The sequence below is a fragment of the Apostichopus japonicus genome, chromosome 8 (genome assembly GCF_037975245.1).
Source record: "Apostichopus japonicus isolate 1M-3 chromosome 8, ASM3797524v1, whole genome shotgun sequence".
Lineage (NCBI taxonomy): Eukaryota > Metazoa > Echinodermata > Holothuroidea > Aspidochirotida > Stichopodidae > Apostichopus > Apostichopus japonicus.
In genome coordinates, this window is record NC_092568.1 from 22,838,624 (window position 1) to 22,865,007 (window position 26,384).

General features: G+C 36.3%; 1 protein-coding gene across 5 annotated transcripts in view; it reads right to left on the reverse strand.

Annotated features, from left to right (window-relative positions):
* Positions 1-26,384, reverse strand: part of LOC139971096 (phosphofurin acidic cluster sorting protein 2-like) — a 92,614-nt gene that overhangs the window by 45,867 nt on the left and 20,363 nt on the right. For all 5 annotated transcript variants that reach the window (XM_071977292.1, XM_071977293.1, XM_071977290.1 and 2 more), the window contains exons 4-5: positions 19,014-19,139; positions 2,203-2,323 (exon numbers count right to left, since the gene is read on the reverse strand). In XM_071977292.1, coding sequence (XP_071833393.1) covers positions 2,203-2,323; positions 19,014-19,139 — 247 coding nt within the window. The remainder of the gene's footprint in view (positions 1-2,202; positions 2,324-19,013; positions 19,140-26,384) is intronic.

Here is a 26,384-nt window from a genome sequence, read left to right on the forward strand (position 1 = left end):
CCCAAAACGTTCGCTCTCAAATCTGTTTGTCATTTTCCATATTAACTGAATTAACGCATGCCTTTATTCACAACTATTCCATACTGTAGGTAATTACATAACTTGAACAATGTAGTAGATTTCCATTGCACTTGTTACTTTAAATATATAATCTGGAATTCCCAAAAACGTTCGCTCTCAAATTTGTTTGTCATTTTCCATACAAAACTGAATGAATGCATTGGAACCTTTATTCACAACTATTCCATACTGTAGGTAATTACAAAACTTGAACAATGTAGTAAATTTCCATTGCACTTGTTACTTTAAATGTATACTCTGGAATTCCCAAAAACGTTCGCTCTCAAATTTGTTTGTCATTTAACCTATATAACTGAATGAGTGCATTTTCTAATTCACAACTATTCCATACTGTAGGTAATTACAAAACTTGAACAATGTAGTAGATATCTATTGCACTTGTTACTTTATATATATAATCTGGAATTCCCAAAAACGTTCGCTCTCAAATCTGTTTGTCATTTTTCAAACATTTGTGATTTGCTTGACGACAGCTTTCTTTACTGTATAAATCCAACAGCAATAATTTGTCACGTGTAGTAACAGAAACAATTAAATTAATCCAAGTTAATTTAACCAAAATCAGTGTCTTCAAAGGTGATATACAGTCAGGATATGTGGATATAAGTTTGCTATTTCCATTTTTTTTTTGTGGGTATGTGCCTTTGCCTGTGCATATGTATAGCGTGCCGTGCTGATGTCTTTCAACTGCAAAAATTATGATAACTTGAAGGGGTAAAAAAACTGCAGGTATTTAGGAAATGGCTCAGGTTTCAATGATACTAGAGTTTTTAAAATGAAGCGTTTGAACAAGGCATATCATGATCCAAGTTAATACCTTGATAGAGCATTTTGCATCAATTTTTAACCAAAGAGGAAATTGATGGTAGTTTACAGGATAAAATGTATAAATTGTCAAATAATTTATATCTTGTTGAAAAAAATGTGAGATCAAAGAAAAGATACATTTTGCTTATATCACCTTTTTCACTTTTCTACAGTAGGATATGCTAGCTTCTGTAACATCCTAAACTGTTGTTCATGTGTTTGGAATTGTTGTTTGGTGTGAACATTTCATCCTGGCTTATATCTCATGAGAATACTGTATACAAACCACACCGTGAATCTCTTAAACAAGCTGATTAGGTTCCCTCATCCTGTCTTTGATATATATGAGCAGATAGAAAACACATGAATTGAGCAATAGGTTGCAAGATTAATTCAGATGGTGTGGATTAAGGGAGAGGCAGGCAGGCGGGCGGGCCTGTGACACAAAAGTTTGTCAACATGACTGGTACAGAGACTTACATTTATTAAGCTGGGACAGGTAAGCGGGCAGTGGATGAATTGTTGTTCTCTTCCATTCACAAGTATGTAAAGAATTTCTCTTTAAGTGCAGACAGAGCCCAAAATGTTGACGAGGTGTGTTTTGCTACGCTCATTTGTCAAATTCAATGTCTGCAAATGATGGTTCTTTTCTATGCATGGTTATAACACCCAGTGCATGTGAAGAAAATTCTAGACAGCCAACTTAATGCCTACGAAAAACAAACCCATCTAAATAATTAAGTAAAGACAAAAGCAATCGACTTGTATTAGAAATGACCGACAAAGTATAAATGATTCTCCTCCCTAAATCAAAAATTATACTGGTGGCACAACGAAATGAAATGATTGGCAAAATTTTGTCACACTGTCATAGTTGACATCAAAATTCAGGCTTTTTACTGGCTAAATGGTGCCAGTGGATTTTGTTGTTTGGCAATTAATAGATGAAAAAAAAAAGGGCACATGTAATTTTTCTCCGAGTGCCAAATTTATGTTGCTCCTTATTAATTCAAGAAAAATGCATGCTTTTTATATCATTTTCCTGTCCCTTAGGATAAGCCCTCATCATTTAGGAAGATTAAATGCTCAATTATAAGCTTGATTATATAAAGGCAAGGTAGATTGTAGTGCATATGTAGAGGAGACAGGCAAGAGAAGACCAAAGTAAATTATGCAGTTTTTTCAAACTACAAATTCTTTCATTCCCCCTCCAGACAAGTGAGCATTGACTAGCAAACAGACTTATACCTAACCCCCTCCCCCTCTAATCTGTCACTCGATTGACACCAACCTCAAAGAATATAGTCAATTTACCTCTTTTGACGTGATCTATTGGTTGACTCGAGAGACCCAGCAAAGAGACTTTAGCGTAACTGCTCATGTTGAGATCCTTCCCGTAGAGGTCTAACTCGATATCTCTCGACTGTTGTAGAACCTGAAAGGACACACGGAATAAAATCGTGAAGCGAACCGTACAAATTTCGCAAGAATGCTTTTGAAAAACAAAGGGATGGATGTTTTAATAGAAGCTGTGATAATTTGTTTTACAGTGCTCGGTGGTTCTGCATGAGTGACTTAATTCCCTTCATAGTGAGGTAAGAAGGGACTTGATAGGCCGGTGTCAATATCACCTCTCAGGCCATATTTTTCTAATTACAAAACAATAGGAAGATTTGAAATGGATAGTAGGTCTATTACCTCAGAGACCATTGCAAACTGCAGTTTGCTGACCTACAAGTTCATTCGTTCACACTCTCTAATCGTTGGGGCTTTGCTAGCTACCTGACTTACTCCCTACCACCTTAAAGTATTTCTTTGTGATAATAACAATTTTTTTCAAAAATGTTCCAATGGTAACATTTTCAAACGTTAAACAGAACAAAATATTACAAACGTTTAGGTTGAAGGTTGAATGAAATTTGTGATTACCACTTATAAGTAATATTAAGTCTAATTGGTAATTTGATGTTTTGTCCCTAATTTAAGACATTTAATGCAAATTGTTAAGTCACAAAATATGTAGATGCAAGGCTCAAGTCAAGTTCTCTTCAATGACAGTATCAAACAAAATAGTCTGAGGTTATGTCTTAAATTCCCCAACCATTGAATATATAGAATGTATTCTCTGGCCAGCTCATTGTGGTCATCATCTACCACCATTCACACAGCAGGGGTTTGATCAAGCTAAGGCAAACATCTTTAAATTTCGGTGTAACTTTTTGCCTAACCACTGAGTCCATGAAATACAAAGGAAATATGAAACATATGTTTTTGCATATCATGCACATATATGCTGATGCTTTTCTAAGTATTATTATTGACCACAACTAAAATAACATTGTGTTGTCATAGTAACATGCCACAAAGAAAATTTGGCTAATTTGCAGTTTCATGTAATACAATGGTGCAGGTATATGTAAGGTTATTATTTTTCAGAATTGATACAATTATTCTCAAGTCCCAATAGGAGGCATTAATATTATTGCACCATTTGCAACAGTTAGTGGGCATTTAACCATGGTAACACAACTGCATGCAATTGGACACTTGTGTAGGGATTGAGAAAGACTTGGGGGGGGGTGGGGGGAGATGTGAAGAGACTGTGCATTGTGTTAGGTTAATGACACATATTCAAATTTGAGGAACGGCGTAGATGTGGAGGTTTTCTATCGATCAGCAGCTTTACATTTATTGCAAAAAATTTGAAGTGCCACAGAGAGAAAGGCCGCATTTGAAATACATTTGGGAAATCCATTTGCTGTTGATTTTCGTCTACACTTTGTTCACCAAATGATGGTCGAATTAGGAACTGGATTTTGTATAATTTGCAATATTTGCAAAATTATGTCACTGAAATATTGTTTGATACTTAAGTCATCTACGATGTAAATCTTGTCAAAAATCAATGAAAACAAACAAAGAATGAATATTTAACATTAATGAAGCTGAAGGAATTTCCCTGTTGTTGGGCGATGTTATGTTCACAGTTGCTCAAATCTTCACTCGAAAATTGTATACCCATGAATACACCTTAATATACAGTAGTGATCTACATACACAGTATGTACATGTAGTAGGTGACACAGTACTAGCACTTTATCAGCAGCATATGTAATAAAACAATCAATTTTAAGATGTCTGAAAAAACATAACTTGGACAATTACAGCAGATATGGACAATACTGCACATAATATTTGACTTTGTCAATATATATTGTCAATCTGTTTGCCAATCTGTCAGCTTTGTATTTTATATTTAACTCACAACTAAACCACAAGAATAAATCCACGCAAGCATATCTACACATAAACTTAATGTTCCAGAAGATTCTTCTCAATTTCACAAAAGTCACAGACATGCTAATAACAACCGATTGCAACTAGTACAAAATTAATACATGTACAACTACTAAAGGCATAATTTTGAAACGATGAATAACCTAATGGGTAAATAAAATTTGAACTTTTTAAGATCTATATGAACATTACCCGAATATTAAATGTCAAAACTACAAAGAGGAGAACCTCAACATCAGTTTCTAATTGTCTCAAATAAAGATCTCGTTTTTCCTTTTGAACTAATTATCCTCTCCTCACAGCACAGAAGTTTGTTTCATTTTTATCAAATACACTTGAGCAATTTGTACTAACTTTCAACACTAGAGTTTAAAATAACAATATATATTATACATGCCTGTTAAAAGAATCTAAACACACACTTTTTACAGACAATTAAGCAATTTTTTTGTTGTCTGACATTAATTTTTTCACCGACTAAAATGTGCACCCCATATCATCAGTGCACTGAGAACTACTCCTCTTAACAGCTTTTATTTAAATCGTGTTTGCTACGATACGAGAATACAGTATAAGCAGATTATGAAGTAGAATGTATTCATGACCAAAACAACGCAGTGTACAAAAACACAGTAGACTTTATATTAGTATTCAAGAGAGCTGCCGATGGCTTTTATCGAATGTGGGCTTTGAAGGTTAATTAGCTACCGATGACGACGAGCTGCATCTCAAATACATCTTCATCCCCTTCCATGTACTATGATAATGATCAGAAGACAATATAAAAGAGCCTGGCAGGGTACACATGTACGTAATCGATGTATTCCCAAACCAGCCGCATCAGCAGTCTTATTATTATTCCTTTTCTGTAAAAAAAAACAGAATCTAAAAACAATGTGGAGCCCCGGCCTTCTGTCTTCACCTGGCACAATGAAGACTTGATTAAAAAGGCGATCGCTTTCGCAGGTAAATGAGAGAACATCGGGTGAAAGAAAAAAACAAGAGGAAAGAAAAATTGGCAGAGTGTTCATTTGGGATTCACTTGGACAGGGGCGGGTGCTTACGAAGACATGAAGAGTAGAGCTACAGTGATGCATTCCTGAGTGAAGGTGACAGAAAATTCAGGACTTAATCCGGGGAGCTGCATATTGTCTTGGCGAGGTAGTTCAGAAACAACTGCTTGGGCCAGTGGCGGCTCTACAGGGGGGTTATGAGGGGACAATTTCCGCCCCCCCATGCAAAATGAGCAAATTGCTATACGAGTGCAAAAATGTTTAGCAGGTTTTGTACAATGGAACAATAGTGTTTTGTAAGAGACAAAGTTCATAGCTTTTTAAAACTGCTACGCAAACTTTTCACACTGAATAATTCGTTGTGACTGTTCGCAAGGAACACGATTCTCTCTCTACAGACTTATACACCAAGCCCACAGACACACACCAGTATCTCCATTCTTCAAGCTGCCATCCCCGTCACTGCAAGTCTGGAATTGCCTACAGTCAAGCACTTCGTCTTCGTCGCATTTGCTCTAACAATTCCTCTTTCATTCGCCATACAGATGCTTTGGAAAAACACCTTATTGCCAGGGGCCATAGTGCCAGAAGGGTGCGTGAAGCCATTCAGAGAGTCCGCTCCCTTTCCAGATCATCTACTCTGGCAGTGAAGGACAAAAAGGGACGAGATTGCGACAACAAGCTGCCCCTCGTTGTTACTTTCCACCCAAATCTTCCTCCCCTTCAGAAAATCACCTCTAACAACCACAACATTCTCCTCACTTCAGATAGACTCCAACGAGCTGTCCCTGAAAAACCCATCATCGCCTACAGACGACCACGCAACCTACGAGACCTTCTTGTACGTGCTGCTGTTCCACCTCTAACTTCTAACCCCACACCCATTCAGCATGGTACCTTCAAATGTGATCGTACTTCGAGATGCATCGTCTGCAGCCACCACATTGTTGAATCCAATTCCATCACCAGCCACAGCATGCAACTCACACACAAGACTAAGGGTCACATCACTTGCACTACCACCAATGTCATCTATCTGATCTCTTGTAGAGTTTGCGGCATCCAGTATGTTGGCGAAACCAAAACCACCCTCAAGAAGCGATTCTATGGTCACAGATCCACAGTCAACACCATGAAGACTGAGACCCCAGTTGGAGAACATTTTAACCTTCCCAACCATACCATTAACGACATGTCCCTACAGGGGATTGAATCCTTAGGTAGCCGTCCTGACCTAGTACGTATCAGCAGAGAGAGGCTCTGGATGCAACGCCTTCGTACCATTCAACCTCATGGGCTGAACATTCAGGAAGGACATGACTAACTTTCCTCTGTTCCCTACTCCTTCTCCCCTTTCTCCCTCCCCCCCCCTTTCACTCTTCCTCTTACAGCTCTCTTCCTCTCCATTTTTCTTCACACCTTTCTGTCTTTGTCCCTCTCCAGTTTATTCCTTACCCTGTGCCTTTAATCCTCTCTTTGTCCCTCCACAGTTTATCTCCTTCCTCTCCTCTTCTCCTGTTGCTTTCTACTTATAATCCCCTTTCATCCATCTCATTGTGTTCACCGTGCTCATTAACCTGTCTGTATTCTGTGCGTGTTTTTGTCCCCTCTGTTACTGTAACTTGTCATTTAGCCTCTGAAGAAGATCCTGCTAGGATCGAAACGTCAGGCCAACTTACTTTTACACACTGAATAATTCCCTGTTAGGAACAACTGGTTTACATAAAACTTGATTAATTTACCCTCGAAGTCACCTATATAATAATATTATATACAATAAAGCTTCCAATCATAGGTGGCATATAATATCGTAGAGGGAAGGAGAAAATCATCTATGTTGTGAATTGTAATATAAGACAATAGTCTTAATCCAAGCCTTTAGTATAACTGACATAATAATGTTGCCATTCTACTTAACATGTACATGTGTACACCTAGGAATATATTCTTGGCTAGATTATGGCACGTGTATATAGTTGTAGTACTTAGTTGTCTCTTCCTTATCAAAATGGAAATCTTGCCACAAAAAAAAAGACAATTCCAAAGTGCTAAAAATTAGATAAATCTGCAAGGATTTAGTTTCTGTTTGCAGTGCTGTTTCATTCTGACTCATACTAAAATTACAGCTCATTAAAAAACAACCACTGCAATTAGTCAGCACAAGATAAACACACATAATAGAACATCAAAACAAAAATAGTTTTGAGCAGTGCTACTGTAGACATTTCTTTCTTTTCGGGAGGGGGTGGGGATACAAAGGAATTTAAATACAAATGACTTTTGGAAGACAACACTCTTGCCTAGTACTTAAGTGTGGGGAAGTGGCGGAGAAGAGGAGGGGGATGGTAGAGGGAGAGATTGTTGTTAACTTCTTCTTCTTCTTCTTCTTCCAAGAGTACCTTGCAACCAATGTGAATAACAATCACACTCTTTCCATATTCATACAGCCTGAAGTGCAGCAGGGAAGGGATGGGAACAGGGAAATTAAGTTTTTCACTAAAAATATAAGCTCCCCCTCCCCCTCCCCCTCCTCCTCCTCCCCCTCCTCTCGCTGATCCAGATTTCATAAGATCTGACTAACATGCAGTCATAGTCTTTTTATAACTTAAGAACTGATTATACTTTTTATCCTTGACAAAATGACGAACGTGACCTGCATGAAACCTTGGAATTTCATTCTAAATGTTTTGCACATGTGTGGATTTGCATATAAATCCTGCACCTAGTGAGAACACAGTGCTTTGTACTTGAATAAAAAACAGTCCAATGAAACCTAATTAGTGTTATTAAGCGAGAGATAAATGATACCGAAGTTAGAGACCTGGCATGCCTCATACCGCAAAATTAGGCCCACATACACTCCGGTTTATACTGATGCTTTATAATAGTAACTTTGCAGGAACCTAAGCTACAGTAGGTATGCAGCAATTTACTCTCTTAATTTAATTGTCAGTGTAATAAATGCTGCCAAGCATACCGACCGCAATTCATTCTACGTGTTTAATCAAATTTCTACAGGAAATGAAGAGAACGTTATGAGTCGACAGAAACAATTTCATTACCAGATTAATAATAGCGGATTAGAAAATAAGAACTGTTCTATCAACAGCTACTGAAAATAACCAAACGAGACTGTGTTTTAAACAAGAGTGGTTTACCAAACAGAATCTGTTAAATATCAAGCATGAACTTTTAAAAGTTCACACTCCTGGACTGGTCTCAAAAAGTAAACTTTTTGCCTTTATTAAATTCACATATATAATTTACATTCATATTTTTTGGGTAGTGCGTGGGTGGGTGGATAGGGGTGAGAGAGGTCATGATATGGCAAACATACAGAGCCATACATGCTACTGTTTACTGCATGACTTATAATCATACAAACTATTTGATCGGATTCATATATCAGTTAGGTTCTGGTTGCCAAATTATTTCTGCCAATGTTAGTGAACCTATCAAATAGTTATGTACAAGATAAAATTACAACTGACTCTTTTCCCTTCTACATGATAGGATGAAGTAGGCATGGTGTAGCTGAGAATCTCTGCCCACATCCTTTAGGTTCTCAGTAGCTGGTTCAAAACTGCACCGGGAACCAGATTTTCTTGACTTATTTCATACATGCTGATGTACAGTATTGTTTAGAGGTGTCTTCCATGGATTTGGTATTTCTGGTTTTCAAATCGGGACATGGTGGTTTGGTTCAGTTCTTTACAATGGCTTCAAAACATCTCTTACTAGTTACTACCATGGCAGCACGGTATAGTTACGATATACAGTAGGAATGGGGGGCCATATCAGCTCCCTCAGTATTTGAGGAAGTGGACACATGCTGTGTGGGGTAGTCCCTCTTGTCCTTAATGTTGGGGCTACAGGAAGCAGGATGGCCTGCGACAATGACACACCCTTATCTAAACTTTTCTGAACCCTCATATAGAATAGAGGATATTTGTGTTCACGCATGGTAAATGTTTCAATTGAGCTTATCTGTTGCCTTTGTAATCATTGGGGAATAATATGCAATCAAATAAACTGATAAATGATGAAACTAAGATGCCCTCCTAGTAATTTTCAACAAATAGAACCCAAATAACAGTCAATTCCAAACAATTTCTTACTTGTCAATTGCTAACGTTTACTTGTTATACTCACATGCATGGAAAAAATGAAATGATATTTTCAACACTTTCTATAGCAAGTCTTCATAATTTTACAAGAAATAAACATTACAAAGAGCAAACGGCTTTTGTAATGAGATATTTGCACCAAATAGTTTTGAAAACTTACCAAAATCAACCCAAAAAGAATTGTTATATATATTGGATGACAAAACAGATTCTGACTTCCACCATACATGTAAGTTGTTTTTTTCAAATTTTATTGTGACATTTTCCTTTAACCCTCCCAAGAATTACTCAAAATACAGGACTGCACTTGAAACCAACTTAACAGACAAGTTTCCATTCTTTGACCGAATGAAATTGGTTGATTCATAACTGTTTTATAATGCTCTGTTGCCCAGACCTCTATTCACAATACTGTCTATTTATCCCATGCCATTAGCATATTTTGAAAACTAAGAGACATTTGACTTCACTATTTGGAAGAAAACTAAAACTTTTCCCCAGTCCGGTTTTACGTTGTTTGTGTACTTGTACCATAAAGCTTAAACTAATAAAGCAATACACACTACCATGTTGAAAGGGATTTCACTATAATACTCAAAACAACTGTTTTTGAAGTGATTGACCAAAAAAATTTGATAAAAGAGAAGACCAATTATAGAGAAAGTGTATTACGTTGTAGGTCATGCAGGGCCATCCAACTCTAAATGAATTTTTGCAGCAGCTTGATAAACACTAATTGGAGAATCACCAAGGCAAACATTACCTGTTGGAAATTCAATAGTTATAGGACATCCGGTAATTGGAAAACCTTCGAACGCAGTTTTTCCCCCCGTAAAATCCATTATCCAAACATGTACATCATGTTTGCGATATTGGTTGAACTGTTTTCTAACCTTTAGGGACGGTGCAAAATACTACAGCCCGAGTGAAAAATATCTGTAGGTGGTATAAAATACATGACAGCACGGAAAAACAATTCTGTGTGTATATAGAGAGAGAGTAATTAATTAACTGACGCACATGACTCGCTGATTTCGGGGTGAAATTGAGGCCGAGTTGTGTTATTCATATTTATAAATGGTTGTAATGATATTCCCGTAATTTTAATCCAAATATCGGAGTCTATAAATGACACCTCTCTGTATCCTCAGCTGCATGGCATTAAATACCATGATGATTTAAGGGAGTTCAAATTTAAAGGGGAAGTGAAAATGGAGATCTCCAGCCTTGCCCAAAATCAACAGAGGGCGCTCTGTCATTATCGATCTTTTCTAGTTTTGCGAAACTTGATAAGCTGCAGATCATAACGGTACCTTGCATTAAATGATCACTAGTGATTTATTCGTTCGGAACTACCGACGAAGAGATCTTTAGGAAACATATTTTCAAAGTTTTCAAGTCCAACTGGTTGTCTTAAAGCAATTTAACTCTTGTTTTCTAAATTCTGTTTCCATTCAGCAAAACTGTACTTTGAACTAGTCAACAACAACAACAGCAAGAAATAATAAAATAGTACACCATTAAGTATATAGGACAAAAAACTTCTCATTGCATCTGTATGCTCATTTGCCATTTTGACCGCAGCTCTCATGCGATCTAAGTACTTTGATTCAGAGATCTGTGGACGGTACATACTGTATATCATGAGCATTAGAGGACCGCTATGACAGTACCATCTGTAGAAATGCTGGAGAGTCCCCATTCTTTTTTACATTTGACATACATAGTTTGTACAACACTTAATACATATTGCCTACAATGCAAGTAAAGGACGGAATGTCCTGTACTGAACTTCAGACATGAACTTAGGGTTCTAATTAATTATGTATAAAACACTCATTACACTTAATATTCTAATCCTTGACAGACTTTTGTACAAAATGCCATATAGTAATGATAGTTCATTCAATCGAATTCTGTATGAATGCATACCGCAACTAACTTAATCTATTGACCTTTCATAGTAAAGCTACAGACTTTCCTATATACTCGTGAGCATACAAACAGACATGAACAGACACAGTATACATGAATTTACAGAAACAGTCACCCTTACCGTACGAAACAATTCCCGTTTCTAGACAATTACACCCCATCTTACCTGTTTTCTTCTGAAATCACAATAAGGTACAGAATACTACAGATGGAAATAATATCCCAATGTTGATTCTTTTATCACTTATGACACGGCAGTCTTTTCAAATTCTTTGTTAGAGAGAGTTAATTGAAAGTCAAAAATGTTTTGAATGGGTGAGGCCTGAATGAAGATGTCAGCTGAGTTTACTCTGGCAGCTACACATGTCACAAACATAACTTATAAAGGCAGGAAAGCACATGCTCAGAGACAGAAACACTAGGCGATGACTCACTATGAGATGAAGAGGCATGTTTCTTTTCCCCTCCCCATTTCTCTTTTCCTTTTACACATTTGAGTAATTTATTCATTCTTATACAGTACAGCATTAGCAGTCTAGTTATACTCTTAAGGCTGTAGGGATGTTGAATGTAATAGTAAAGAGTATTTCAGAGGCAAAAGGTAGGTTTACAACGACCATGATATATAACGTGAACAAATAACCAAAATGTAACCACACGACAGTGTTTGCACACGAATGCTAGTCTTGTATGAATGATGTGAGTCACCACCCCCGCAGGATTCACTATAGCAAATTTACATGACTTCATTTTCACTCAGAAGATAGCGACAGTATTTTAACGTTGCTTAACGTTGTTATAAACGTTGCTCACCTAGATATTCCACTTTGATGCAATTTTCAATCAAAGGGACTGGCAAAGATGGTAGATCTATGCAAATTTAAGCTACTGAAAGCAGGCATATGATAAAGTGGTCATGTTATGAAGTATAAGTAACTACTTTTCACCCAGCAAAAAGAAAATTAAGTGAAAGGTTACTACTTTTCACCCAGCAAGAAGAAAATATAACTTATATTATCATGTTAAACACTCGATCAGTCTCTACAGAATTTTCTTTACAGACATTCCATATATACATATATATGCAGTAATAACAATACATGTTTGTTGCGTGCAAATGTTTGAAAGATGATCATAAAGGTGATATAAAGCCAACCATCACCTTAAGATTATATATCTCTAATATATCATACTCTACTGCCACTTGGATTCTGAAACATTTTAACTTTCTCTATGTTCTTACTTTCAAGGTAGAAGGTTATGAAACAGAGAGACACAGGTCATGTAATGATTGTGTGAAGAATATTTTTAGTTCAACATTTTCAAAATCCATCTCCAGTTACAGAAAATATACATGGGAATAAATCAAGCATTTTTTTTTGAAGCCTTGCGGGTGACGTCATATTTAGATTTGATCAAGTCCTCAGACTATGTGCAGAAACACTACGTTAACTCTGTGATATAAGATCTGTTACATAGAATATTGGTTTTCTTTATTTGTTTGGGGGAACTGTTCATAAGTATCTAGCTATCCTGTAGACCAATGACGTTTCTGTCTTCTTCAAACTTCCCGGTTTCAAACAATGCATGCAATTGTTATACTAATGTGTGATGCTAAATAGATCATCAATTTGTTCTCTGTGTCTTGGAATAATAGTTACGAAAAAGCCTCCAAATTTATGAAAAGGCTGGCTTGATCAGTTTTGGTTACGTTTAACATCACAGTCACACTTTTATGACAGATTCCAACAATAATGAATTTGCCATAATTCAGGACCTATCCAACTTTGGACAAGAATCAAAAGGCTGCGTTTCTGTAATTTAATTTATTTCTCTAAGGCATACATATAAACAGTTCTACGTTGAGGCTTTGCAGAGACATGCCCTTTCGTAAATACTGCAACAGTGGCACAGTGTAAAGTAAACCTGTAGAGATATTTCATGCCAAATCTATTTAGTCTACAAATTAGAGATCTCCCAGCTGGCTGGATGTTGTACAGATATCTAATTTGGTTGACTGGAACAACACAATCTTGTTTATACAGCAGACCTAAGAGACAAATTTCAGGTTGTTCCAGAAACTGGGCACAAACATGAAATGTTCCCACTGTTTCATTTGACAGAGAATTACACAACAGTGACATAAAATATTGGCATGCACCTTAGCAATTAGCCTAAATGTACAATAAAATGACATAAATTGAGACACAATGTAAATCGGGGAAATGTCTCGGAAGAGTCCTCAGAGCGAATTGGTCAGGAAACAGAAAACGACGCTGAAATTTGATCTAGCCGAAATGAACACTTTCAAGGATAAAAACCTATTCCCTTGAGTGACACTAACTGCATGTAGCGATGCGACTTCATCAGAACTCAGTGTTGATACTAAAAATTTAAGTAAATATTAATTTATAAACACTTCGTCTACAGTAATCGGAAAAATTCTCACTGGAAAGGTTGAAAGGCTTTTATAGACATTAGACAAACTATGAAACTAAAATCTCACAATTCAAGCCTGCTGTCGAAACGATTAAGCTATACAGCTGTTTTACTTTTCAGCCAGTGTACATAGAATCCCATTCATCTTGGGACTTGATATTTTACTGCTTAACCTAAACCACTCACTTTTCACATGCCATATACCTTGCGATAGCAGAAATAAATATCAAAAAGCATTTAAAAAACAAAAAAGTTTCATACATTACGCAAAAACAAAATGTATTGAACCACCATGCTATTAGCTGAGATTAGTTTAAGCCAAAATGCCATCTGTGTTTGCTTGATCTCAAATCCTAAAAATTTCATTTCTTAGCCTTGCTTGTCTCTGAGCACTTTCTAACCTTCCTGTTAAAGTGAGTTTAGATGAAAACACTGCATGTATTCCCCCTTCATCTTCCAGGTGACACTGAATGGATGCAAGGTTGACTTTAATAACACATGAAGGTTTTCCTATTATGAAAAACTTGAGAAACTAGAGAGATTTTTTACCTTTGAAAAGCAGAGTCTTTCATCACAAAAAATTGAACTGAAAGGAAAACCCTCAGTAAGCATAATGACTAACTACTTTATCGTACCATAATCATAACAGCACTTACTGTAGTTAATAGTAAGAAGATAATTCCATGGGACTTAATGTCTGCACTGAGAGTCAGAAAGAGAGAAAATGGGCTTGACTTGTTTGTGTAAATTTACGAATGACAATACCTACCTGTCTCCTACACATATATGCACTCCAATTAACCCTGGCCTAAGAATTGATAACATTCTTAACACTGTGCCTGCAACGACATTCTCTAAGGTCACCGCTTTCTTCCAATTACAGACATGTACCATTCAGAAGCCTCACACACTGGAATTTACCAAATCTTTTCATTAATTCCAATCTCTCAATTTAGCGTTGGTAACAATTCCTTGAATCCAAGACATCTTTTTTACTAAAAGGTCTCTTTTGACACATATCATTCACGGTAGCTTTATCCATCTCCTTTTTTGTTTTTGTTTGTAAAGAGTAAAGACAAGATACAAATTGCAACAACCTTATTCTAAGCCTCTTCCTCTCTTTCTCTCGCTCTCTACTCTTTCTTCATTATTTCTCTTATAAAAAATACACAACATGCAACAAAACGTGACCTTTAATAAAAAATATCAAAATTTGAAAAGGCATCATCTACGTAAATGGAAATAAATAAGAAATTGAGGAAGCAGGAGTTTTTACTTCCTAAGACGGCAGAACCTAAATCATTACATGACAGAACCAACCACTGAATGAAATATTTGTTTCCTTTATATTTTTCCCCCCGTCGCTAAATCTTCTCTTCTGTGCCTCCGGGGGTTTTATTCTGATAGCTGCAAATAATCTTGTCTTGTGAAAGATTACAAACTCTTAAACTGGTCTTATGTTACATCTTATCGTGCATGCAGTTAAAAATTATTGTTCATAAAAGATTACCAAGTGTGCTTACTTGTGGCATAAAAAATCTGAAGGAAATATATCAAGTTTGTTAATATTTCCTTGTGTCCGCAGAGGATGTGTTTGGTGCAAGGGTGTACACGTACAGTAGGTGGCCATGGGGTCTCATTAGCAGTTATCCACTGCAGTCATAAAGACAAATTTCGTTATATTACACGACACAAATATTTTCGGATTTGCATATCTTTCTATAAACTGCCATTCAAAACTCAAATTTAGAACCTAAAAACTCTTGCAAGACAATCTGATTACAGTCAATAGCAAATTTTTGTAAGAGACAACGTTTGCATATAAACATTATTAATGCATATAACGTGTAAGAAGCATTTATAAGCTTCATTATAGTGTGCGTATTTAACAAAATAATATCATGTTTAAGAAGCATTTATTAGCTTCATTATAGTGTGCGTACTTAAAAAATACAAACACTATCTGGTTTCGATTCGCTTTTGTTGGTACTTCTCAAATCTGATAAGGAAGAATATTACAAATGATGTACTTCTCTAGATCAATACTTAGACTTTCAAACAATCTACTTAGAACTAATGAAAATATTGACCTGACTTTTTCCACTTTACAACTCCCTTTAGAGATTCATAGACTTATATGCAGGCGACCACATTGCCGTCCACAACAAAAACAGCAAGAAAAGAAATCTGCGAATCAGAAGGAAAGCCTTTTAATTTGATTTTCCACGTGCAGCGACACAGGTGACATTTAAGGTAGAAGCTGTAATCAAGTGGTAATTAAATTGGTTTTCTTAGATTCTTTCATTGGAAATGTCACGCCATAGGTTATCACTCACTCACTAAACTTAAATATATGCTTCAAAACCAAACCAAGGTATAAATAACACAGTCGCAGGTTTGCAATAATTTGCAGGAGCCCAAGAGGTAGGTTACTGTAGTTATAGTTTGTAATACAGTGAGCTGTTGTTTCAAGTTGGACACTGTCAGACATCTGCTATCAAAACGTTGGAAAACGTTGCAAAGATTCAAGGCCAGGAAAGACGTCAGTTGGCTTTGTGATTCCTTTGCCATACAATTTGCTAAAAGATTCCAAATAACTATCTGACTAATGTAGAGCAAGTGGGTTAAATTTGTCCAAATATAAAGTGAGAACCAGAAGAAGATTTTCAGCAGGTCTCTGCCACCATTTATAGCACTTTCATGTGGGAATCAATCATTTAATCCACTGTTAAAGGATTTTAAAGTATAGAATTGTAATTCAAAAATGTTTCAAAATTCAGAAAGAACAGTCTTTCCATGTGGAATATAGACACATTGATGTATCAGAAAGTGTTCTAAACAGTTGAAACATATATATGGCCAGATATAAAAGCAAAAAAAAGCTTCTGATTTTTTTGGCTGACAGGTGTTAACCAGTGCACATGACTACCTTCCCAATGTAACTTTGCATTTAACGAGTAAATCAGGTATCAGCAGTGGTTCATATTTGATGAGGATTTTTTTGTAATACAGATTGTAACCACACACCTATTTATATATTAGAATAGGAAGTGTTTTCTTCCATGCCATGTTACCCATTTAATACACAATCACAATTTCATAAGTATACACACTTCCTTTGATCGCATATGTCACGTAATTATTTCCTTGCCAGTGAAGATTTTAAACAGACAATCTTTGATCTTTTGTCAAGCCAAGCCAAGTTAACTGAACGTATTAACTGAACGTTGAACTTCCCTGTTTAATGCGGCCTAACAATTGTCTTTCCTCTTTGAAACAATGTCAACTTTTCCTCAAAACTTCTGAGCCAATTTTCATGAGTATGGCAAGTTACCATATATAAAATGAAAGTAAACACAACTTTAGTTCTGTATAAAAGTGATGAGAAAATTACTTCAAACATTCACCTTTTCATTTGCTTCCCCAATCATTATTTATATAAAATGGGAGCATTAAATTTCAATCTAGTACTATATACTATATGTAGTACATATTCACAGCCTACTTCGATACAGATATTAAGATTTGAACTTGTACAACTTAGGCATGCACTCACAAACCTGGGAACATTAAATTTCAATCTAGTATTGACCCATATCACAGCCTACTTCCATAAAGACATTAATATTTGAACTTGTGCAACTTAGGCATGCACCCACCAAACTGAGAAACTAAAGGGAAAATTTATCTCCTTTTTTTATTTCTTGCAGATATTTTCCTCTAAATGAATACTTTACACAGACCTTTCTTGCAGTAGACATTTACCCACGTAGGTGCAACAGTATACAGTATGTACAAATACAGTGAGATGGATATTTTGTGTTTGTAGAAGACTTGACCTGCCATGGAACGAGCCATGCACGTGCCCAGAATCATGTCAACATACAGGAGAAAAATTATCTCTTTTTTAATTCTTGCAGATATTTTCCTCTAAATGAATACTTTACACAGACCTTTCTTGCAGTAGACATTTACCCACGTAGGTGCAACAGTATATGTACAAATACAGTTAGATGGATGTTTTGTGTTTGTAGAAGACTTGAACTGCGAGGGAATGAGCCATGCACGTGCTCAGAATCATGTCAACATATAGAAGTAGTTACATGTACCGTAATGCGTGACGATGAAAACGTCCTGATCTGACTTTATACCAGGTTTTGAGTCTCCCATGACATGATCAATGCTTTTTGAATTATCCACAACATTATTGGTTATAAAACTTACAAATTTCGTAAATAAATCATTGGGTTGTTTCCTTCTCCCTAATAGATGATATGTTTCCTACTAATGCGGAAAACATCAGGAATCAAACAGGAGCTCTTCTTTACATCTCATAGTGGCACGTTCATACGTTTATCTTACCGATCAGAGTTAACTAGGCTTCCACCTTCCCCAACACTAAGGGTTACAACCCTTATCTTCCCCCTCCCCCAAAGCTAAGCTCGCTTCACCAAAATGCACAGTGAGTTAATTTTTCAGCCTAACCCGTGCCGAGTGCCTTGGAGAGTTAAAACAGTGTAATCCACACTGTCGTGTATGATCACAAAACAGCACTAAAGGCATCTGGTAAAAGGGCAAATTTGTCTCTCCGCACATTCACTGTGTGAAATAAAACAAGCCCCCCAAAAAAAGGATGCTATATAGAGTTACTGACATTTCCTTGTTACACATAGACGAGTGCCTCAACGTTCCAGCTCGGTGACGATTGCTCAGCCATCAACAAACGGAGGCGGCGTTCTCCTGACAACCAGCTCTAATTAATCACATTTTACAGTCAACGTTTGTGAGATCTATGACTTCACTCCTGGAGTAAAGTTCAAGTTGCTTATTATGACTGGCATCCCATTGAATCTTCCTCAAAACTAAATGTGTGGCTCTATCCTAATTTTTTTGTTTTGCACATGACAACCATAGCGTAAAATGTTTTGGATGGGATATGCAGCTCACAAACGTCACTCGTCCGTCACTCTCCCTCTAAAACCCACGCGAAGTGTGCTCTTGGTTGCCCTTCCATGAAATTACTCTCGATGCAACCACAAGCAGAATGCCTTGAGAGGCATTCCATAAATTAAAAAAAATTTTTAAAAATCCAGAGCGTCGCATAGGATCGTCTGATATTTAGGTTCGTTTTTTCTGATATTTTTTAGTAATTACATTAAAGAAGCCCACAAATCTATCAACTTGATTTGTTGGTTTTGGTTATTAATTTATCCATCTCAGCAGGCCAGGAGAATTCTTTCTTAAAATGATCTGTTCTTGTGAACATTACCACCCGACTTTAATATTTAAACTCTATTTGACCTGAGCACCTTACCTCGGACATTTTGATTTGACCGACTGCTAATGTCTTGAAGCCTAGAATCGTCCTGTTCTTGTATCGCTTTCGCCTCTGCAGCATAATTCGCAAGTTGTTGTTGTCTCCTTTCAGGAAGTGAGGATACTTTGGGAAACAGAATGAAAGAGAAAACGAGCCGTTAATGAGATGTATGAAAAAGGAAATATATGATATCGACTAGCTCTTGAAATTTTTACAGTTTGTTGATGATTGATCATAATGTGAAGGAACTGTGTATAAATTCTGCTACACAGTTTTGCATATTGCCCCAAGCAAATTCTTACCTTCTTGCACGGCATTTGGCTATATGAAATGCTGTAATAATCACTCCTTTACCTTATTGACACTCAATCTTCTGGATATGAAATAGGACAATTCAGAAGCAGTATCGTTCTCAAGGATCTCCCAAATTTATCCAATTAAAATGGTAACATTAATAGCAATGGATTACCTCCCATGTTTCCAACTTTATGATCAAAATAAATGTAGGTTGATACTTGATACGACAGTAGATAGGAGACCAGGACAAATCGGAACATTACATCGTTTCACCGCTGTTGTGAAGTAATTAATGAACAAACGACCATGCATGCATAACGACCATTCTGAAACAAGCTAACGAAAAACAAACAATAAAACTATTCATACACCAAATAACCTTTTCAATGGAAATGGATAAAAATAGTGCTGAGGTTGTGAGCAGACAGGTAATCGATGAATCAGAGTGAAATTAATTCCAAGCCCTCTGTGCCAAACATTGCATAAGTGAGTTGGGTGTACCTCTCGGAAGATAAAAAGGATGTTTGTCTGTCTGTCTGTCTGTTTGTAAGGTATAGTAGGTTTTAGAATAATGACAGAGAGCTATACCTCCATTGATATTATAGACAGTCATAAATTCCTCTGACATTGCAATATAGCTTTCAATCATTGGTAATGTAGACTAATCACCCATATCCAACAGATAATATTGATTAAATCCAATCACGATTCCTGGCGTGTCCCAAAGAGGTTGCAGCTAAGCTTTTAGTGCAACAGATTTTGCAATGCCATTGATCACTAAATGACATTTCCTTCTGAATCGCTCACAGATCTTAAGGATAATTGGTCAATTTGTAGTTAATAGCAACAATCCTCCATAACAAACAGTGCAAACTATTTTTGCTTCTTAGACTAGAAGCTCATGAAGGTCCAAAGTTACCTGGGCAGAAACATCTTTGCTTTCAAAAATAGCTGCAAGCTATAAATAGCCGAAAGAGAGAATTTCTACATGTCATAGTGGCATGCAGAAGAAGGCTTTAATCAGAACAGCGATAATCACTGGCATATAAGAAGACAACGGATTAGATGACTCCCCCCTCTCTCCCCCCTCCCCGCCACACCTCAAATATCCCAAAACTTACTGATGTGGTATTCAGATGCATTCCGATCTACATAGCTTGTAACAGCTGGTAACATTCTTGCACTGTGCCACCGATGACCCTATACATGTCACTGCCCACTTCCTTTTGAATCTTTCAAGCACTCACAGTATGTGATACTTTGAGGATACATATATATCCAAAAACTAATCTGTTGTGGATATTCACAATTGAATCACTTACCTGTCTCATCACAACTAAAGCACAATCACTCTGCAATGCCTAGAATGATATGGTAACCTTTCAGACCTCCGAACCGCCGCCCTCCACCCCCTGGGATCAACTACTTATTGTCTATTGCCTCCTTCTGCCACCTGCATGTTTACCATGTGCATTTGTATTGACCTTTGAGATCCCCCAACCTCCCTCCCCTCTCCCCCCCCCCACCCTGGGTCAACTACTTATTGCATATTACCTCCTTCTTCTACCACCTACATGTTTTGCATGTACATTTGTAATTGGGTTATTTATCATCCGATATGTAACATTTTGCACGTTTGTCAATTCCATTTTCAGCGAAATATATATACGATATATACGAAGTGATCTCCTTCACAAAATAAAATTTGGCCCCATGTAAATGCTTTTGGCTATGATTGCCTCTTATGACATTTTACAACTGTACCGAAAAAAAAAAAAAAAAAAATGTTCCCTCAATTGCCATGAGTCGCCAGCACTAGCTGTTTCTTTCTAACTCTGAGGCAACAAAAGTTGCTGCTTAAAATATTCTTGGGTTACCGTGATGCCTGCACGAATGTGAATATGCGGCGTAAGAGGTATTAAACGTGGAACAGGAATTTGATCAAATCAGCTCCTCTGTATGGTAATGAATACCTTCAGAGTTGGCTTGACAGAATGCTCGCTATTTCGGATAAACTTTTACGTCAGTAGTAATGCTAAATATGGAAGGGAAACACTTTTGGCATTTGGAAACGGCAAAACAAATCATAAGAACAGTTACATTATATACCACTGGGGACACTGGCTGACTTGACAACATTCCCAAACCACTTTCTTCTGACATATTACTGTATAAGAAGACAAAAGCAGTTATTTTACTTCAGGTAATTTTACGTAAAACCTGGAGAAAACATCCAAACCAGAGATAGAAAGGATACATGTTACACAACAAGAGTTGTTTTGTAATTTTGTAACTGAATCACAGATTGACTAGATAGGAATAGTGAGGAAGCGGGGGGGGGGGGGGGGCAAAGGGAGATTATATTTACATCCATTATCAAAATTTCTTTGTCCTTAGTATATATTTTTTTTCCAAGTTTAGAATTGGCATTATTCTTTCTTATTCCTTTGTGGTAATTTATGCAAAGCATAACTTTCTTTATACAGAAATTATGCATAAATTTGATCTTTTATTATCGTAGTACTACGTAGGGTCTGTAATATTATGTACTGTACAATACACTGGAACTAAGCTAGTATTAATCAGAAACATTAATGAGACAGTGAAAGAAAGATGCACGAGTTTAGTATAATATCGACGTTTGTTCTATTATCGCAGACATGTTTTCACACGTATATGAAAGTGTGTAAATAGGCACAGAAGTTACTCCTTTCTGTTTGGGAATCATAGTACAAATGACCAGTTCTGTCCTTATGGCATAAAACTGGAAAATTAAATCTCTGTACACAAGAACATTAACTCCAACACCGTCCTTCCCCCACTAGCTGTGATCTCATCCTCCTCCCCCCCTCCCTCTAGAATCAATTTGTAGTCACCCCACTGGTTGGTTGAAGAATTGTCCAGATTTACACTTGGCCAGGATGGTAAATAAAAATTTCAACAGACATCACAAATATGACTCCTTTTTAGCCTTTTAGGCCACTTTGCCATACCTAAAAGGACAAACAGTCACAATAGTGGAACAATACTTCCTACAAATCTTTGGTATTCAGATGTTCAAATGTAGAAAGACTGACAGGCCAAAATGACAGTAGTACTGCCTGTTCATTCCTTAAATAATTAAGACAACTATGTATATGATTGAACACTCAGCAGACATCAAGATTACAAACAGACCATCTGTAATTTAACACCATTCGGCCACAAAAGAACCACCAGAAAACCTAACCATAAACTACGGACATTCCTACATTATTTGTCGATATTTTTCACACATATATGACTGACAGGCAGCAATTTGAGTAAATTTGTAATTCATGTGTACATATGATTGTACACTCATTTATCTCAGCAGACATTCACTATTACAGACTGGTCCTCTATCACATATACGTATATGTACTGCACGTACCTCATATAGCCATAAATAAACAAAACTAAAACAACTTCCTACTGTATTTATACAGACATTCCTTATTATTGGGTGCAATTGTTTCATGATATACAGTAGTGGTACTACAGTGTATGACTGTCTGACAATGATAAGTACATTAGTAATTCCATTAATAATGTTTACATGAATGATATTAGTTCAACCTACAATCGTTACAACCGATAGCCTATTGTATAATCCTAGTAATATTCTAACTGATACATTCTTATCTATTACATACTCGGTTAATTTAGCTTCAGTCTATTGCACATCTGCGACTTCAGAGGCAGCTGCAAACATTGCAGCATAACAGCACTGCATGTTGCTAAGCGGATGGAAATCTGATCTGAGTGCAGCGCGTAGACTGTAACCAGCATACTTGCTACAGGTTGCACAAAATTTAATAAATTAGAAGGTGCTGTGGGTACGATAACAGGATGAACAATAACAGAAAAACACCAATGTAAATATTTCACTAGAGATTCAAAGATTAAAAACTGTCATCTTTTGATATAGAGACAGAAGTTTTTTTTTTTTCTACCCGTAACATTCCTCCTGTTTTCTGGTTATCCACTGCTACATCATTGATTGTTCACATCGTGAAAGATTAAGAGGAATGGCTGTAGGTGCGAATAACAACTTTTCAAAGTTGCTATGTAAGATACTTATATTGTAACAAGCTCGCTCTAAATTATTTCAATTTTTACAGTATCTGAACGAAACAATTTTTCTCATGTGAAATGCCTGGATGTTTGGTTGTAATAATTCCCATTAGCTACAAGATATTCTACAGCATGGCTATGGATACCGACTACTATTGTGTCAAATTCTATGCATGACAAACAGCAACCTAAGTGAACAGTACTTAACGACTGTCTGATGCTGCCTCGATCACTATCTACTGGGGGGGGGGAGGGGGGAGGGGTTTCAAATGGCTGTGATGTGATCTGCATTTACACAGTTACAAATCGGATACCATGCATGGGGTTACAATACCACGCTCTGGTCTGTAAAACTAAGTACTGAAACAGCAGTCTCCGTGACAACCACATATTTTTGAAACACAATTTCAGGTTTCACACTATTAGCTAATGAACTGCAGTGTTATGGATTTTTGTTTTAATAAGAAAAAAAAAGTAGCATTATAATTTTACCAAAATATGAAGAAAATGTTGCCAGAACATTCAGCTGAGCAGAAAAAAACCCTACAAGTCAAGGTTAATGTACTGGAGAAACTCACCCTGCAAAACCAAGTGATCACAACTATCACATTACATAGTCGAGTCAATAATATTTATTGAAAAATCAATCAGTTAAATGGGACTAGCTTCTATCTAATGCATAAGGTAAACTTCTAACAAGAGTTTCACTATCATACGGAAATAAAATCTAACAACAGAAAACAAAACGCTGTACTCTCCTCATTTCTCTGACCTTAAATCAGAAGGCGTGACATAAGTGAAAATACTTTTTCAACAACAGAATAGAACCATCCACAAAGAAAAAAAATTATTTCTGAACCTTTTCATAGTTTGAATTTGTTTAAATGTTTTCCTCTAGTTTGGTATTAAGACATTATGAAATTGTTCTACTTCCGAATGGTATCAGAGTTGTTTAATGTCAAATACACTTTCAAAATTTACTGTACAGTCGAGCATGTAGCTGGAGTTCAAAACCCCGAATCCTGTACATGAAACAATGATTTCCTTAAAGCTGTTTCCAATTTCAGTTTCAATTATCAATATACTTCATGCAAATCAATAATGTTTATACCTATACCTGTCTATCATAATAAAGCATAAACAGATTTATCTGGAGGGAGAGAGAGGGAGGGAGAGTAAGTATGTAAGTCTGTGGAACAGTTTTCAGGTTGAAAAGGGTTGAGGTTATGAACATTTGTGAGTTCATTTTCACAAAATATAAATATAATTACGATGATCCATAAATACAGCAAGTGGAGAAGGACTGAGAAAGCTTTAACGAACTGTCCTCCTTTTATAAAAATAATGAATAAATATATAAAAAGAGGAGGGGGAAGTTTAATAAAGAAACTTGAACAATCAGAAATGAAAAACAGAGAAAAGGTGTAATCTCAACAAATTTGATAATATTCGTTCAGTAATTGCATCAAAACGAAACATATAGAAGGTTTACACCTACCACATCTTTGCATTATTTTGCATAGCAAATTAGGGTACTTTGTAAAGCATTTTACTCGGCAATGCCAGATATTTTTTTGTACCTGTGCTTCTTCAGTACTCAATCACAACAGAAACTATAATTTTGCAATCAATCAGAGTAGAGATACCGCAAACAGGGCAGAGAATACAAATGTAAGCAGATCGTAACTGACATTGATCAGCCAGCAAGTAACTGTATAGATTGAAAGACAAAGGTTACAAAATTAAAAGGGATATAAAGAACTGAAACTGCTGTGTAGGATCTACAATAGTTTAATGGTGACAGGTTGACTTACATACAATACAGACCCAAGTATAAGGTATGTGAATATAAACAATAAGAAAAGGAAGAAGAAAGAAAGGGACTTTTTATGTCTAGAGGCACAGCCAATAGCAACAAAGTATTTACTGTAGTGACTGAAGCTCACTATGCAAATATGTTTGATTGTCTTTGTATATATTTATATATATATATATATATATATATATATATATATATTATATATATATAATATATATATATATATATAAACAGTATATAAATATATATATATTTTTTTTTAAAGGTCATCAATCAGTACATATTGCCAAAACTTTAACATAAATTCCACAATTTCTACAGAATGTTCAAAATGTATTTCACTGGATGTTTACACAGACTAAAATTACAATAATTACACTGAGGAAGGTTATAACTGACGGCGCGCACGAATGTTTCGGCGAGACGCACTTCTGTGTAAGGCTATATTTAGTCAAATAGACCTGTGTTATACAGTAGCCATAGTTTGACCATATGATATTTACATTTTCTTAATCATTAGCATAATCGGGAGCAATACGATATTGATCTGTTTTTGGTTTTGTAATTTACTTGAAGGTTAAATTCAACTGAATCATGATGCTAGATCTCCTTCATTGTTACATGCAACACTGGTACCAATGTTATTTTACAAATACTTTCTAAAATATATTACCAAATTAATTTTGACACCTCTTGAAGAGGATACAGTATGTATATTTTCTCTCACAGTGAATCAAGTATGTTGGGATGAAAACGTTGAGCAATTATAAGCTGACTTTTACTCTTTATTTCTGCATTCAAGTCTGTTGAATATGGCATACCCTGCAGAAGTTAATAACAATAACCCCAACTTAAGAACTGGATGTATCAGTTCATGGTCGAGCACAGGTCATCATGGGGTCACTTGGTACACGTACCCAACCTAAGCAAGAATTTATTTACTTTTTCAGTTTCTCCCTATATCTTAACTTACTGCTTGAATATGTTATTTGTAATTTCTTGAAAGAGCGCCCAAAAAGCCCCAAACAAAATATCCGCTATAAAATGTGATTTACAGCTGCACAGGGGCGATGACCTAAGTAAAATTTCCTGCGCTTAGAGTGTGCTATATATACCAAATCAGATACCCAGCCATACACTAGTGTCAATTCCTATAA